This window comes from Cucumis melo, chromosome 6, assembly GCF_025177605.1.
Source record: "Cucumis melo cultivar AY chromosome 6, USDA_Cmelo_AY_1.0, whole genome shotgun sequence".
In the NCBI taxonomy this organism is placed as follows: Eukaryota; Viridiplantae; Streptophyta; class Magnoliopsida; order Cucurbitales; family Cucurbitaceae; genus Cucumis; species Cucumis melo.
This window is the reverse complement of record NC_066862.1, coordinates 9079105-9096757: the sequence shown is the minus strand read 5'-3', so window position 1 is coordinate 9096757 and position 17653 is coordinate 9079105. Positions and strand designations below refer to the sequence as shown.

At 34.0% G+C, this 17653-nt stretch overlaps 1 protein-coding gene across 1 annotated transcript; it reads left to right on the top strand.

Annotated features, from left to right (window-relative positions):
- The first annotated feature begins 9202 nt into the window (after positions 1-9202).
- On the top strand, positions 9203-16436 carry LOC103504139 (uncharacterized). The gene is made up of 2 exons (XM_008468606.3): positions 9203-9449; positions 15756-16436. Exon 2 carries the CDS (start codon positions 15775-15777, stop codon positions 16165-16167), a length of 393 nt encoding a protein of 130 aa, XP_008466828.1. The 5' UTR covers positions 9203-9449; positions 15756-15774; the 3' UTR covers positions 16168-16436.
- The last annotated feature ends 1217 nt before the right edge of the window (positions 16437-17653 follow it).

Sequence of the window (17653 nt, the reverse complement as noted above, 5' to 3'; positions counted from 1 at the left end):
TCTTCGTCCCGACCCCACCCCCAAATACTTTTTATTTTATTATTGTTTGTATTTAAATTATTTTTTTACGATTTCTTAGTTCTTTTATTATTTAAAAATTTTCGTTTAATAATTAAGTTGACACATATTTTTTAACTAAATTTTAAATTATTATTATTATTATTATTATTATTATAATAAGAGATGAAATTTTTTTCACCCAAAAGGAGGGATGAGATGGGAAGTAGTGCCCCGCGCTGGCCGAATCCTATTACCAACCCTACTTCAAACCAATATCCAAAATACAGTTCCATCAGACCAAATCCAAAACTTCCTTACAAAACATAACCAACAAAACAATTTTTTCTTCCCAGATGAATAAATAAATGTGAGCACCTTTTATTTTAGAAAAAATAAAGCTAACCAACAACAATACTTCCCAGAAATGAAGCCAAGATAAACTCAATTCTTACCTTTCCGCAGTTGAGATTTGTTTATCCAGAAAACCCCAATTAGAAAACTAAAGAAAGAAAAAAACAATAATCAGCAGAGTATTGGTCGATGGTGTACCAACGCCCATCGGCTGATGGTGCACCGTTGTCAGATCGTGGTGCTGCCGTCGATGGAAGTAAGCGTTGAACAATGTACGATGCAGCATCAGTTGCACGTGAGGGGAGGTCTCAATTATCAAAGATCGATTTGAAGGGCCTTTTCTTTCTAAGGGGCAATTTAGACAATTTATATGTCTATTTGTCCCCAAAAGTAGCTCACACTTTAGCTAGTTTTGCTTCCATGAAGTGTGGGGGAGGATTTGGAATTGTATTCTATGTTAGATTTTTTAGGCTAAACCTCATATTTCCATCTCCCATTTTCTCGTAACCGTTGGATGAAAAGGTCAGACTTGAAGGAGTTCATTCTCCCATGAGAGAAGCTGGATTCAAACTCGATAAAGCAGGGGGCGAAATCCGAGTTTATGCTCTTTCAGTTGCAAGAATAGGTTGATCGTCAGGTCTCCCACCTATAACCTACGGCAACTTATATTGGATTGAGCCTTCTCAAAATTAAATCAACGAACAAGTCAGCCCAAGAATGGGGTTCTTCTAATCAATGTATTTTGAAGCTTTTTGATAAGAAGAAAAGTTTAAATCATATTTTGATTCCTAAACTATCATTGTTTTATTTTGGTCCTTTTAACCTTTGCAAACTGTCTATTTAGCCTCTAAACTTTAAAAATAACATATTTTAGTTCCTGTTTAGATTTTATTAAATCATTAATGAAATGATGAGTTTTATATTTTGGTAACTAGGCTGCTAGATAAGATAATCACTCTTGATAATCTAGAATTTTAATTTTTAATTGAAGGTTGGATGATAAATTGATGTTTTATTGAAAAACTCAAAAAAGATTTCAAGATTTTAATTGTCACTGTTTTGGCCCATTTTCATTTTACTCCACTTTTCAACTCATATGCTAGATGTAATTCATCAACTTATAAATTTTTTAGTGCCTTAAATTTGGGATATTTTGTTATTCATTTAGTTGTTTTTTTGTTCTTTCCAATTTCTTTTTTTTTATGTCCATGATTAGTGCGAAAATATTTATCTCCAATTTCGTAAAGTTTATTTTATACATGTGTTGTAATTGCTTTAATTTTCTAATTTATTCTTATCATAGATATTAATATAGATGTGTCAATTCTATTTTATTTTTTTAATCTACTCGATGTCATTATTGTGATTTGCTTTAAGGTTCCAATTTGAAAAAACAAATAAATAGATGGTGGGAGTTGGGGAAGGGATAAGAGTTATCTAGATTTAAGTCCCATCGTGATTCGAAAATTATTTTGAAAAACAAAGAATTTTGTAGAAAACAAAAAAAAAAATCTTATTTTTCCCTGGATTCGAAAACACTATGGTTTCAATTTAAAATTTTGAAATTTTGATTCAAAATTCAAAATTTGTGTTTGGTTGTGGATTTGAGAGTGCAATAGGATATCTCATGTTCACGATTTGTGAAAACAAATAAAATTGACAATGTTATGAAATTAACATGTTATGAAATAAAGAATAATGAAACAAACAAAGAGAAGAATAGAAAAGAGAGGAAGAAGAGAAGACAATTGAACTCCATTGTAGTGTGTCTTACAAAGGCACCGCACTCCTCTAATTATATGACATATTATGGTATAGGTAACAGTATGGAATTCAATGGGATGGATGTTACAATATGGAATTGAATGTGAGAGTTATATGAAAATTGTAACCTATGTAGGTTATGGATATTTACATTTATAATATATCATTATATTTACAATACTCCCCCTTAGATATCCATATTATATAAAATTAAATGCCTCGTTAAAACCTTATTAGGAAAAAACCCGATGGAAAAAAATCCTAGTGAAGGAAAAAGAGTCCATCATTTTTATACATTAATAATTGCCTCATTAAAAACCTTGCTAGGAAAATTCAATGAGAAAAATCATAGTCAAGGAAAAAAGTGCAGTACTTCTATTCCTTGAGGACAATATTTCTACTCCCCCTTATGGATACATCACTTAAGTTCTCTGAGTCGTCGCATTCCAATGTTGTGCACTAGCTTTTCAAATGTTGATGTGGGTAATGCTTTTGTGAATAAGTCTGTCAAGTTGTCTTTTGAAGAAATTTGTTGAACACTAATGTCACCATTTTCTTCAAGGTCATGCGTATAGAAGAGTTTTGGTGAGATATGCTTTGTTCTATCTCCTTTTATATACCCTCCTTTGATTTGTGCTATACATGTGATATTATCTTCAAATAATATTGTTGGTAAATTTTTATTGAAAGACAAACCACATGTTTCTCGAATATGATGAGTCATTGACCTCAACCATACACATTCTCTACTAGTTTCATGAATTGCAAGAATTTCTACATGATTCGATGAAGTGGCCGCCATGGTTTGCTTTACAGACCGCCAAGATATAACAGTTCCTCCACATGTAAACAGATAACCTGTTTGAGATCTTGTTTTGTGTGGATCAGATAAATATCCAACATCTGCATAACCAACTAAATCAAAGTTTGATTTATTTGAATAAAACAAACTCATATCAATTGTCCCTCGAAGATAACGAAGTACATGCTTAACTTCATTCCAATGTCTTTTTTTTGGAGAAGAACTATATCTTGCTAACAAATTTACTGAAAATGTTATATTTGGTCTTGTGTTATTAGCAAGATACATTGGTGCACCTATTGCACTAAGGTACGATACTTCAGGACCAAGTAATTCTTCATTATCTTCTCGAGGTCGAAAGATATCATTTTTTACATCTAATGATCGAACCACCATTGAAATTTTCAATGGGTGTGCTTTGTCCATGTAGAATCTTTTTAAATTTTTTTCTGTATATGTCGATTGATGAATAAAAATTCCATCGGCTAAATGCTCGATTTGTAAGCCAAGGCAAAATTTTGTCTTACCAAGATATTTCATTTCAAATTCCTTTTTGAGATATTCTATTGTCTTTGAAAGCTCTTCAGAAGTTCTAATTATATTTAAATCATCAACATATACAGCTATAATCGCAAATCCTGACTGTGATTTCTTAATAAAAACACATGGACAAATTGAATTATATTTTGATAACCTTCTTTCAATAAATATTCATTTAAGCGATTGTACCACATTTGTCATGATTGTTTCAATCCATATAATGATTTTTGTAATTTGATTGAACATAGTTCTCTAGAGTTTGAATTATATGATTCATGTATCTTAAATCCTTCGGGGACTTTCATATAGATTTCATTTTCCAAGGATCCATACGAGTATGCTGTAACTACATCCATAAGATGCATATCAAGATTTTCACATACAATCAGACTAATTAAATATCTTAATGTAATAGCATCCACCACAAAAGAATATGTTTTCTCATAATCAATGCTTAGTCTTTGAGAAAATCCTTGTGCAACAAGTCGTGCTTTATATCTAGTGGCCTCATTATTTTCATTTCATTTACGCACAAATACCCATTTAAATCCCACAGATTTTACACCTTTAGGTGTATGGACTGCAGGTCCAAAAAATTCATGTTTCGCGAGTGAGTTTAGTTATACTTGGATGACTTCTTTCCACTTGGGCCAATCCTTTCTATTACGACATTCGTCAACAGTTAGGTTCATAATCCTCATTTTCATGAATGATATTATATGCAACATTATACGCAAAAATGTTGTCCACAACTACATTAATTCTATTCCACCTTTTTCCTGTCATGGTATAATTTATCGAGATCTCATTGTTATCTTCTTATACTTGAGTCTCTTCAACATTTTTACCACTAGTCGTGTCCATGACTTTTTCTTGAATGTTTCTATTGTCAATTAAGTCATTTCGACTATTGGTCACTTTTCTTTTTCGAGGACTTTTATCCTTTGAACCCATCGGTCTACCACGCTTTTGGCGCAACGCTGATTCATTAATTGTATCAACTTGCTAAGTTGGGATTTCAATTCTAGATGGAGCATTTGCAGCTGGAATATATGACTTGGTCACTTTCTTAGTATCTGTAAATGCATCTAGCATTTAGTTTGCTACACTTTGTAAATGAATTATCTTTTGAACTTCTAGCTCACATTGTTTTGTACGAGGATCTAAATGAGACAATAACGATACATTCCAGACAATTTCATTTTCCAACGTCTTAATTCCTCCCCCTAATGTTGAAAATTTGTCTCATTAAAATGACAATCAGCGAATCGTGCAGTAAATACATCCCCGTCAAGGGCTCAAGATATCTAATAATTAATAGGGATTCAAATCCGACATATATTCCTAACATTCTTTGAGGTCCCATTTTAGTACATTGTGGTGAGAAAATTGGAACATATACTGCACAACCAAAATTCGCAAATGAGAAATATTTGATTCCTGACCATAAGCTAATTGTGTTGGGGAATACTTATGATAAAATGTCGGTCTTATATGTATAAGTGACGTTGCATGCAGAATAACATGACCTCATATAGATAATGGAAGTTTTGCTCTCATAAGTAATGGTCTGACAATCAAATTGTAAACGCTTGATAAATGATTCTGCCAAACCATTTTGTGTATGAACATGAGCTATAGGATGTTCAATATTTATCCCAGTTGACATCCAATAATTATTAAATTCTTGGGATGTAAATTCACCAGCATTATCAAGTCGAATGTTTTTTATTGTATAATCCGAAAACTGTGCTCTTAATTTGATTATTTGAGTAAGTAATCGTGCAAGTGCAATGTTTCGACTTGATAATAAACACACATGTGACCATCTACTTGATGCGTCAATTAAAACCATGAAATATCTAAATGGTCCACTTGGTGGATTGATTGGTCCACATATGTCACCATGAATTCGTTCTAAAAATGTAGGTGACTCAACTTCCACTTTGGCTGGTGATGGCGTAATAATTAATTTTCCTTGAGAGCAAGCAATGCATGATAATTTATTGGATTGAAGAATCTTCTGGTTCTTTAGTGGATGTCCATGAGAATTTTCAATAATTATTCTTATCATTATTGACCCTGGATGACCTAATCGCGGTCATGCCAAACAGTAAACATATTTAAATTTATGAACTTCGGGTTCATGGTGGCATATGTTTCAATTACTCGTATATGAGTATAATATAATCCAGAAGAAAAAGCAGACAATGTTTTTAGTATACGCTTCTCATGTGAAACAATAAATGTAATATAAAGATATTCTATATTATTTTTATTGTTAGTTTCAACATGATAACCATTTTGAAGTATATCTTTGAAACTCAATAAGTTTTTTTTTTTTTACTTACTAGAGAACAAAGCATTACTAATTGTGAATTTTGTTCCTCTAGACAAAATAACGTTTGCTATACCAAAACCTTCAATCAAGTTTGTAGAACCTGATATTGTATTGACATTTGCTTCAAGCATTGTCAATGTAGAAAAATATTTTTTTACTTTTAAGTATTGTGTGCGTAATTGCACTATCTGCCAAACATAAGTCTTCATTATTCATCTTTGAGTCAGCCAAAATATGAGAAATGTCCATAACTCTTCATTAAAAAAAACGATTACAATAAGTCTCTTGGTAAAAAGAAAAAAAAACTAACCTTGAAATGTAAATAATGTAAATAAATTGGTAAATGTTAAATAGAGAAAACATAATGCAAATATTAGTTTTGGACATTATTATAATTAAATGAAGTATTTGCTACTCTGTTATTAACATCATTTTTCTCTTCAGGAGACTCAAAGAAGTCTGCCACATCCAAATGGGTCATGTTGGAAGGGTCAAATACATCATCTTTATATATAGGCAAAGTTTACTTCCACATTCTTTCCTTTTTCCTTCAATGAGGCTTGATAGAGGTCAACTAAGTGCTTGGATGTACGACAAGTACGAATCCAATGACCACTCATACCACAACGGAAGCATTGATTTTCACCACTTTTAATTTTCTTATTTTGTGGAGTCTTCCTTCTATGATCATTATTTGTGGTTTTCTTGAAATCTAAATGATTATTACCACGTAAAGTATAATTACTTCTTCCTCTACCACGGTCACGACCTTGGTCACGACTTCGACCATTAATATTATTTAAACATACAACATTCGCTTCAGGGAATGGTATTGCTTCAGTTGGTCGAGATTCATGGTTTTTCATTAATAACTTATTATTTTGTTCAGCCACAAGAAGACATGATATGAGTTCGGAATACTGCTGTAGGAGCATATTCGAGACATGTAATGTTGAAAAGGTTTTCTCTAACATATTTTCACCAGTAACTTTTTCTCCGCATAACAATAATTTTGAACAAATTTTAAATAATACGGAATTATAATCACTTACTGATTTGAAATCTTGCAACCTTAAGTGCATCCAATCATATCGAGCTTTAGGAAGAATCACATTTTTTTGAAGATCATACATTTCTTTTAAACTTTACCATAGTTCATAGGGATCTTTTATCATAAGATATTCAATTTTTAGTCCCTCGTGAAGATGATGTCGAAGGAAAATCATGGTTTTCGCCTTTTCTTGACTTGAAGTCGTGTTTCCTTCTTTAATCATTTCTCCAAGATTCATGACATCCAAATGAATTTCAGCATCAAGCACCCATGATAAATAATTATCAACATTGATATCAAGAGCTAGAAATTCTAATTTGGTAAGAATTGACATGGTAAAACTATAACAAACAACAAAGAAACTAACTTATATTATAAATTTAATAAACATGTCAAACATGCATTATAAGACAACTTAGATAAATGTCATATTATGCACATGATACAAAAATCAATAGAACCCATATATAATAATTCAAAACATGTATGTTAATGTACAATAATTAAAATTACAAATAAAAATTACATATACATATTATGGAAAATTAACAACAATACACACCAAAAATGTTAATTTTACAACATACTTATACATAATATGTTAAAACAACATATTTAAGTAAATTGATAAAAGCATTTCGATCATAAAAACAATTACAAAACTTATACTAATGGAAAGTAAACAACTAAATTATAAACACAAATTATAAAGAACCCATAAACTATACGTAGATCTTAAAATAATTAATATAAGAATCAAACATAAACAATCACATAAATCATAAAAAAATTAAAGATAAACTAAATCATAATCTTATCATGAACTAAAAATATTTTTTAACAAACAATCACCATGTAAACGTAATATGTAAAATTACAACATGCAATAGGTATAAAATATTACATTCTCAAACATTTAAACTATGCATGATGTATACATGGATTGTTTCATGTAATATTCACAAATACCATAAAAACAAACTAATATTATAACCTACCTTTTGCAAATAATAAAATTGTAGAGTGTCGTGCTGATAACGTGTTATGAAATTAACGTGTTGTGAAATAAAGAATAATAAAACAAACAAAGAGAAGAATAGAGAAGAGAGGAAGAATATAAGACAATTGAACTCAATTGTGATGTGTCTTACAAAGATACCACACTCCTCTATTTATAGGACATATTATGGTATATGTTACATTATGAAATTCAATGGGATGAATGTTACAATATGGAATTGAATGTGAGAGTTATATGAAAATTGTAATCTATGTAGGTTATGGATATCTACATTTATAATATATCATTATATTTTACAATAGGCAATTTATTGTTTTCAAAAATGGCTATTTGATTTGTATATATATTTTTTAAATCGTTTTTAAGTGGTTGCTTTCCGTTTTCGATTGCTCATAATAAGTTTTTTTTGTTATGCCCCGACTGTTACGAGGTTAGTGGATGAGTTTGGTTAGCAGAGTCTATTCTGGAATGGCCTCTCTCGAGTCTCATTACTCTGTATGATAAGTGACAGGTAGCTTTCTCATAAATCAACAAGTAGTGCACATTTCACCCGAAGTCATCTTACTTTGGAATTGTCTTATCATAATAGAAATCGGGAAGTGTTAGTTGATGAGGTGCGAAGGCGCGAAACAACTATAAAGGAGTGCAAAACGAGACTATGTTTACTAGGGGTGAACATGGATACCTAAAAATCAATTCGAATGATCGAAATCGACTAAACCGACACCCGATAATCGGTTTTATTAAAATTAGGGTCGATGATTGGTTTAATTAAAATGTTTCGAAAAATCGATCGAAACCGACCCACTAAACATTGACAAGTTTTCAGTTTCCCTTAGTATAAACCGACTAGGTCAATTTTTGGCCTTGATTTTTGTACAAAAATCGACCAACCCGACCGATTATAACCCATATTTACTACCATTCTATCAAAAGCTCTACAAGAAAACAAAGAAGGGAGAGATAAATAGTACAAACAAACCTCTGTACATCACTCGCCCATATGAGTTTTTATTTGTTATTATAAAATTTAAATAAGATCTCGAGCAAACGAAAAGGAAGCCCTAGTAGGAGAAGGTTTCTTTTTCAATGTGTAGGAACCCTTAATTAATAGGATGAATATATAGTTTATGGATCTAAATATGGAAGTCACCTTATCTTAAATAATTAAATAAAATTTTAACGAGAATTACCAAAATAAACTTTTTTTTTTTTTTTAAGATCAAGTATCAAAATAAATATTTTCAAGTGTTAAAAATAGAATCGAATAAAATAAAAATAAAGTAGAGGAAACGAAAATAGGATTTAAAGGAGAAGAAAATCTCAAAACGTAAAACTTATAATTTTTTGTCTTATTTTTTGTTAATTTCCCAAATAAAACTCACCTTTGGTTTTCATTGTTGACCGTTCAGCCCCTTTCGTCAAAATCAAGCCCTAAACACTCTTCACTCTCCTCCGGTCTTCCCCAATCTTCGACGTCCGCCCATCCCCTCCGATCAGACGGCGCCGGCGACTGCAACTCCGATCTGACCAGCCGCGTTGGCCCTCCGTTTTGTTTACTTGCTGTCTCGGTTTAAAGGTTTTTCCCTATTCCCCCTTTTTTTTGCTTTTTCCTTTTTGTGTATCAATGTTTGAGGAATGTTTCAACTGGTTTGACAGAACACACACTCACATATATATAGTCCCAACAGAGATGTTGAAATTTATCTGAAACATGGTTTAGGCCTTGGGCTTTTGTGGTGCATTGTAAAAATAGTTTTCTTTTTTAAAAGAAAAGAGGACATTTCATTGATAGAATGAAATAAGTGGTAAAGCCCAAACACCCATAGGTGATTACGAACAAAAGATGCAAATGAAGATAAGAACGACTTAAGAGTTTAAAAGGGTGCTTATTGCACGAATAATCGCCAGCCAGAGGGTTTTCTTGCATCCAGTAAATGGGTGACCAACCAAAAGAGAAGACAAATTGTCAAACATATTTTGTGAAAGAACCAACAACCAACCAAAAGAATTAAGGATGTAATGCCAAAAACAGGATGCAAAAGAAGCAGTGAATAAAAAGATGGGCAGCAGATTCTGAATCAATGTGAGACATAAGACACCAAGAGGGAGAGAGGACCATGTATGGCATACGATGTTGAAGGCGGTCAGCAGTATTTAGACTAAACTCCCACAGAAAATTTTTAATTTTCTTTGGAAAACGATCCAACCAAATAGCCGAATAAACATTCACAACATGGTTATTATCAGCTCCCACCAAATCATCGATAAGAGACTTGACAGAGGAGGAAGATGAGGGGTCGATCGTCCAAATCCAAGAATCAGCAGCGGCACGAAAATTGACAGACTGTAAATGCTGTGATAAGACCATCCATTCGAGATTGTAGCAAAGGTGCAAATTCCAAGCAGCAACATCCTGCACCCAAACACGAGCCACCTTAATATCCGAATAGCAAGCCAAACAAAAAAGGCAAGGGAAAGAAGAGAATAGAGTACCACAATTGAGCCAGAGGTCCTTCCAAAAAGAGATGGACGAACCATTGCCAAGATGATGTCGGGTGCGATTGGCCGCCATATATTGTATGACAAATGAACCTCCAGGCTCCAAGGAGAGGAGATCTGGAAGATCCCTGAATAGTTGAAGGCCAAATACAAGTATTGGAATAGTATTTGGCCACTATGAGCCGTCTCCACAAGGCAGTAGATTCATGCAAAAACCAGCAGGCCCATTTTGCAAGGAGGGAGCGATTGCAAGCACGCAAATTACCAATACCCAAATCACCCATCAGACGAGCACACTGAGTAGTCTCCAAATTAACGTTGTGCATATCCTCCATGCCTTCACCCTCTAAGAAAAAGTTGCGAATCAACTTCTCCAAAGTTTGGATAACAACAGATGGAGCATGATAGAGAGATAAATAATAAGTTGGCAAATTTCCAATTGTGTAGTTTATGAATCAGCATATGCGTCCCCTTTTATTTAGATATGTAGGCATATTTCCAATTGTGTAGTTTATGATGCATACGTTCAACAATGGATTGCCAAAAAGCAGTAGATGTGGAATTACCACCTAAAGTCAAACTAAGGTAGGTAGATGGCCATTGACCAAGCTTACAACCAAACGAACGAGCCAAAGAGTCCATGGTAGAAGCATCCAAATTAAATGCTAAGAAGCTCACTCTTAGAAAGATTAAGGGACAAAAAAGATATATATCTCCTCAAAAAGATGCTGAAGAGAAATTGGGCTTGCAGCGAAAAAGATTAAAGTGTCATCAGCAAACTGTAAACAGCTAAGAACAAAATCATAATTGCCATGAGGCCCTTGGATGAACTATGATCCATAAGACGGCTAACAAAATTAGCAACTAAGATGAATAAAAATGGTGAAAGAGGATCACCTGTTTGTTGCCACGCGATGGGATAATCTTACCCTAAGGTCGACCATTAATAATGATGGAAAAAGTGGCACTGGAGATGCACCCACAAGTACAAGACAGCCAAATAGGTCCAAAGCCTTTGATTTCAAGAACAACATCAAGAAAGTCCCAATCCATTGTATCAAACGCTTTTTCCAAGTCCAATTTAAGAACCACATCATCCTTCCCCTTTCGTGACCAATCATCAATCAGTTCATTGGCCATAAGGGAGGCATCTGTAATCTATCTATTTTCAACAAATGCAAGCTGATTTGGGGCAATAGTATTAGGAAAAACCTTCTTTAGACGATTAGATACAACACGAGCAATAATTTTATAAGCACACAAAATGAGGCCGATGGCCCATAATCCCAGACACTTGTGGCATCGACTTTCTTAGGGATGAGACAGAGGTAGATTTCATTCAATGTTATGAAACATTTGATAATGCCATTCGAATGGAAATCAGAAATCATGTTCATGATGTCAAGCTTCAAAGTGATTCAGAAAAACTTAAAAAGATTAGCAGGGAAACCACTGGGACCAAGGGATTTACTCACACCCTAAGAGAAAATAGCACTGTGGACTTCATATTCAGAGAAAGGCCACTCAAGGTTAGCAGATTGTTCACCACTGATAGGGCTCCAGTGAACAGTCATTGGAATAAAGCTCTACTTCTCCTTTTAAATAAATTTGTATAGAAATACAACATTCAGATTCAATGTCTGTAATGTAATAGTCAATAGACTGCAATGATGGCGAGAGAATTTCAGTTATTCTATTCTTACGCTTACAGGCTGCCACAATATGGTGAAAGAATTTAGAGTTTTCATCTCCCTCGGTCAACCATTGAAGCTTACATCGCTGATGCCATTGAATATCATATTGAGCATTTAAACTCTCAATATGTTCTCAAATCTCATGCTTATAAGATATTTGATCATTTGTGAACTGACCAAGATCCATTAAGGTATCCAAATTACAAAGATAAAAAAACAACTTTGATAGTTGGGATACGATGGGCTGCTGTGTTTTAGCCCAAGAACGAAGAAAGATCTTAAGTTGTTGAGCTTTATCATAAGACTATGTCCAGGACAACTAGATACATGTGTATTCGACCACCAGCAGTCCACCAAATGATGAAAATCCTTGACTTGGAGCCAAGAATTTTCAGAACGAAATGGACAAGGACCCCAGTCAATTGGCCGATATAAGTGCCAAAGAAAAATGGTCTGAAGTAACACGGTTGAGACACTGAGTTTTAGAAGCTTGTCAAGAACTGCATCGATAATAAGGATTCTATCAAGAAGGGAGGAAGATTGTAAGTGTCCGTTCTTAGACCAAGTTTAAGTACCATTGCTTAATGGAATATCTCGTAATTAATCCATTGATTGAAGGTTTGCATACCGTGATAGATAGTGTAATATTGTGATTATTCCCAAGACCGTCTAGTTTCATTGAAGTCACCACCAATGATCCATGAGTCACGATCCATATCAGCCAAATCATAGGGTTCTTTCCAATAATCAACATGAAAATCATGAACAAAAGGCCTATACACAGTAGAGATCCATGAAGAGAAACCATCTACCAAGGTAACATGAATGGAGACAAATGTATTTTCCTCGATCGACCTCCTGTATAGGGTAATCACGAGCCGGTCAAAGGATAAGAATGCCACCCGAAGAGTCAATCGCGTCAAGATTTATCCAACCAATAAAGGTAGGGCTCCTAATGGATTTAATCGTAAGAGTTGCTAGATAACTTGGTTTCCTGCAAAAGAACAAAATTAGGGTTGTAAAGTTGAATCAACTATTTAACCAAGGCTCGTTTTCTCCAGGAATTAAGTTCGCAAACATTCCAAGAGATAACTTTCATTGATCACCATAATCTCCCTCAGATATGGCAAGGGTTGCTGATTTGTCATAGTTGATTGAGCAATGAAGATTTTGAAGTTCTCTCTGTAATTTAGCACGTTTACTGGCAGTGGAGGCCATCCTCTTATTTTTTTGCCCGGGGAAGAGGAGGAACAACCATAATACTAAGTCCATGTGGAGCAAGGATTGCGGCAAACCTTGAAGGTTTAAAGAGTTTGCTGGAGGATGTGGAACATTTATTGTTTGCGAGGAAGTTGACGTTAGTGGAGTTGGAGAGCTATGAACCAACCGATTAAGATCTTTGGGAATAGGTGGAAGAATCAAAAGGAGTTGATGGGCTTCAGTAGGATCTTCTCCAAAAATGGCAACATCAAGAGATTGAGTCTCAAAAATCAGGATTTGGGCTAGTAAGGTAAGTTTCAGAATCTGAGGCAAAATGGGTCGGGCTATACAAGCTGGTGAAATGGGCAGTGGCTGTTTGAAGGTTCGTGGGCCCATCTTGGGAAGTGACAACATTAGAGGTAGTGTGTGAAAACAATTATGAAGGTGGTGATGTGGGGGACTGGAGTTAAAAATGAAAAGTTTAAAGGAGGGAGTTGCTCAGATGTGGGCGACGTGATCTGTCCCACAAAATCAGGAAAAACTTTAGTAAATTGAAGAGAGGGATGCAAATTAGTTGGTTTAGGTTCCATGAGGGTTGACTAGCTCAATTTTATTTGCTTCTTTCTTGGTGGGATATTGTCACAATTTATTGGCATTAATGTCGGAATTGATTCTGATGGAATTGGAGGGAGTTCGGGAGACCTAGTTGTAACTGTTGGATTTGATGATGCTGCTGGTTGGTGAAGTGGCCAGGTAAGAACAGTCGGGTTTGATGTCACCGTCGATTGTTGAGGGTCTATCGGTGCAGATGTCTTTGGTTGATTAGTGACAGTCAGCTGGTTGGAGACTTTCAATTACTTGTTCAATTTTCCAGTAGATACGTCCCTAATATCCACAATACAGACCATGACACACTAATTAGCGAGCAAGGTGAGCTGTTTTGGAATGAGGCCATGAGTATTTGGCTTAATCTTCAATCGAGCTGCCATGAGCTTGATGCCACGATCAGATTGGTCAGAGATAAACGCCACATTGGTTCCTAATAAATTGAAAAATCTCGTCTTTCCAAAGTGGAGGAAGATGGTTATAAATATCAATCCATCTGCCAAAAGGCTATGTATAATGATTGAAAAGATGTTAACTTCGTAGCATCCAGAAACTTAATGTGGTGTTCTTCAACTTTGTGCCAATTAGTGGTTGTTAGTAGGTTTGTGCGATAAGAGGATCATACGTATATAGGAGAGCCTTATCTTCACAAAAGGGGTTGACCTGTGCACCTTACTGCCAGAGAGTTGCAGAGTCCAGATCTTTGGATCACAACCATGGCCTCCCTTTTGGATTGTGGGTAGCCTTCACTACTAGGGATTGGGGTTGGTTTGTTTGATTTCAGTGGTGGTGGAGTTGGCTTCGGCGGAGGCATAGTGTGCTTTGACGACAGCTGGACGGATGCAGAAGGTTGTGCTTGCTCAACAATCTTGAAACTATGAATTTTTGGAGGAGAATGTAACTAATTGTGAAAAAACAAATATAACTGTAAAGGAAAGGGGGGACCACACTGAGGGAGTATAAATAGAGAAGAGAGAGAGAAAAGTTAGTTTTCATTTGAAGAAGTTCTATTCTGTGAACTCTTGAGAGATAAGGTTACGGTTTAGAGAGGGGGTGTTGATTCATCGGATTGCAATCTGTGCTATTCGATTTCTTCCATTTTGTTTTGGATGAAAGTGTAATTTTTATTTAGGATTTTGTATTTGTATTGTAGTTTGGAACTTTTTAATGAACTCAGACAACTATTGTTCCTTTTATTTATGTTTTAAAGAAGTATTGTTATGTTCTAACATATATGAGTAATTTTTCTATAAGTACTATCACATAAATTATTTAAAAAAAGAAATTCTAACATGTCGTGTCCTACTTTTCTAGAAATTGGGCGAATCGTCATGTTGCGTGTCAGTGTTCATGCTTCTCAAGTTCCCAACTTCATGTTATATTAGTTGATGGGTGAAAGTAAATTTAATGTTAAATCATCTAACATTCTCTCTCTTTGTGGAAATCAATATTAATTGTAGAGAAAATATTGTTATAGGATTTGCTTTCGACGAGGTACCTCCTAGACCATTTATTTTGATACTATGTTAAATCACTGATTTATCCAAAATTTTAAGCTGATAGGTGAAGACACCCTTAATTTTAAGCTGATAGGTGAAGACACACTTATTATTTCATCAAACTCAAGCGATAAAGTTTAGCTCTAATCCTCCTTAAAGGGTTTGTGGTGTCCCTTCTGTGCGTCTGTTGCTTAGTTTTAGTACACATGGAAATGGTTAATTATTTAGGAATTTGATGCCTCTATGCTTGCTAAACCGTTAAAATTCACAATTTGATGTTTTTCCACTCTGTTCAACCAAAATTTCTACATTTGTTCTCTATGCCTTTGTTCTTCTGCTGGATAACTAGATTATTTGATCTCTCATTGGGTATCTTACGTACAGAAACATTTCCCAAGAAAGAATGGCAGGCAAGGCTGCCAAATCTGTGGCGAAGGCCATCAGCGAGTATCAGTATCCATGGCAGGAGAAGTTGGCAAAATACAAGAATGAGCTATCGAAAGGGGTTTGGGGTTACTGGGAACTAGGGGCATGGAAGCACCTGGGCATAAGTGCACGTCATCGAGCCAGGCTTCGCAAGGAAGTACTTCTTGCTGGGCAGGATTGGCCATATGATCCAGAGAGGAAAGAGATGAGAACCAAGAGGAAAGGGCACAAATGCGATCGTATTGCGGCAGAGAAACGGGAAAACACTGCCAGGTTGATGGAGAAAATGCCAGATATGTTACTTCAATACAAGAAGCGCAGGTGGGAGAAGAAGATGAAGGAAGAAGAGAAGAAAAAGCAAGACAACTGATATGTTCTTGTTTTTTTTACTTGGTCCCGACAACTATAGATGGTTGGTTTCTTGCTGGTTTCTCATGCATGGGGATATTGGTTTTGTTATCTATACTTTGGATTAGATATCGGTATATCACTTTGTAGGAATTAATAATCTTTGATTTCATGTTTGGTTATCCCTTACATGACAGTGATCTTAAGTAAATTGATGTTTGTATTGATATAACAAAATGAGGAAGAATTAGAGCACTCATAGTTTTCCATGTATAAAAACATTTCTTTTTACTGCCGCTCTTAGAAAATATTCTCTTGTTATGAACATTATCAACATAATTCACTTAAAAGAAAATAGAAATTCTCTTATAGGTGATGTGGATTATTCATTAATCGAAGTTGAGTATCTCAATACATTTCTATCACGACTTTTTGGCTAACTCGATCCAAGTGTTTGTAGATTTGAATTTTGGTCATAATTTTATAAGCTCAGCCGAGACAAAGTGAAGAAGAAACACATTTTTAAGAAACGACCAATGAAAAATAATAGTGAGTGGCCTTTCTTTTATATATATTTATTTATTTCCAGAATCATGTATTCAAATTTGGATTTTTTAAAATATAATAGAAAGGAAAACAGAGTATTAATTGGATAATTTTTAATAGAGTTATTTTCAAATATAAGAAAATAAATTGAAATATTTATAAAATATAACAAAATATTAGATATAGATAGATTGTGAAACATGATAAATGTTTCTAAGTATACGTTAAGGCATATCTATATTTAAATATTTCATTTAATTGTTGAATTATAATAATTTGTCATATGTTGAAATCTCTCATGCTTCTTTTAGGGTTCTATACTCTTATTTGTTTTTTTAATATAATAATCTATATGGTTGATGTTCAATTGTTTAAGAAAACAAAAACATAGATTGGTTAATTAAGTTACCAATATAGTGATTGTTGATTGAATATAGGATTGATATAATGAATATAAAAACTATCACTCTCATGTTTTATTTTGTTTGTTAAAAGATATATAAATATTTTTTCTTTTGTAAAAACATTAAATTGCTAAAGAGAGATAGAAGCCTCACAACTACTAGTCAAACCATAAACCAACACTTAAAAGAATGAAACAAGCAAAAACAAAAACCAAACAAAATAGGAGAAAAAAAACACATACAATTCAAGAGAATGGGCCCCATGAGAAGAGTTAGTACATCAACACAATCTATAAAAATATCATAATATCTATAACACATTTTCAATAAAAAGTTCTGAAATGAAACAATGTCGAGGAATTTTACCTTGCATATTCAAGACACTACAAAAATGTCTAGCATGTAAGAATTTTCAAATCGAAAACATATTAGAACGATAAATGAAGTCATATTATACCTTTTCTTTGGTCAATATTACACTATCTTCTCAACCAACACCTCATACTATATATTTTTACACTATCTTCCTAAATAGTTTATTATCGATGAATTTGAATT

What these genes read in the sequence shown, in the direction of transcription:
- LOC103504139 (XM_008468606.3), top strand. Translation starts at nt 15,775, where the DNA reads ATGGCAGGCAAGGCTGCCAAATCTGTGGCGAAGGCCATCAGCGAGTAT.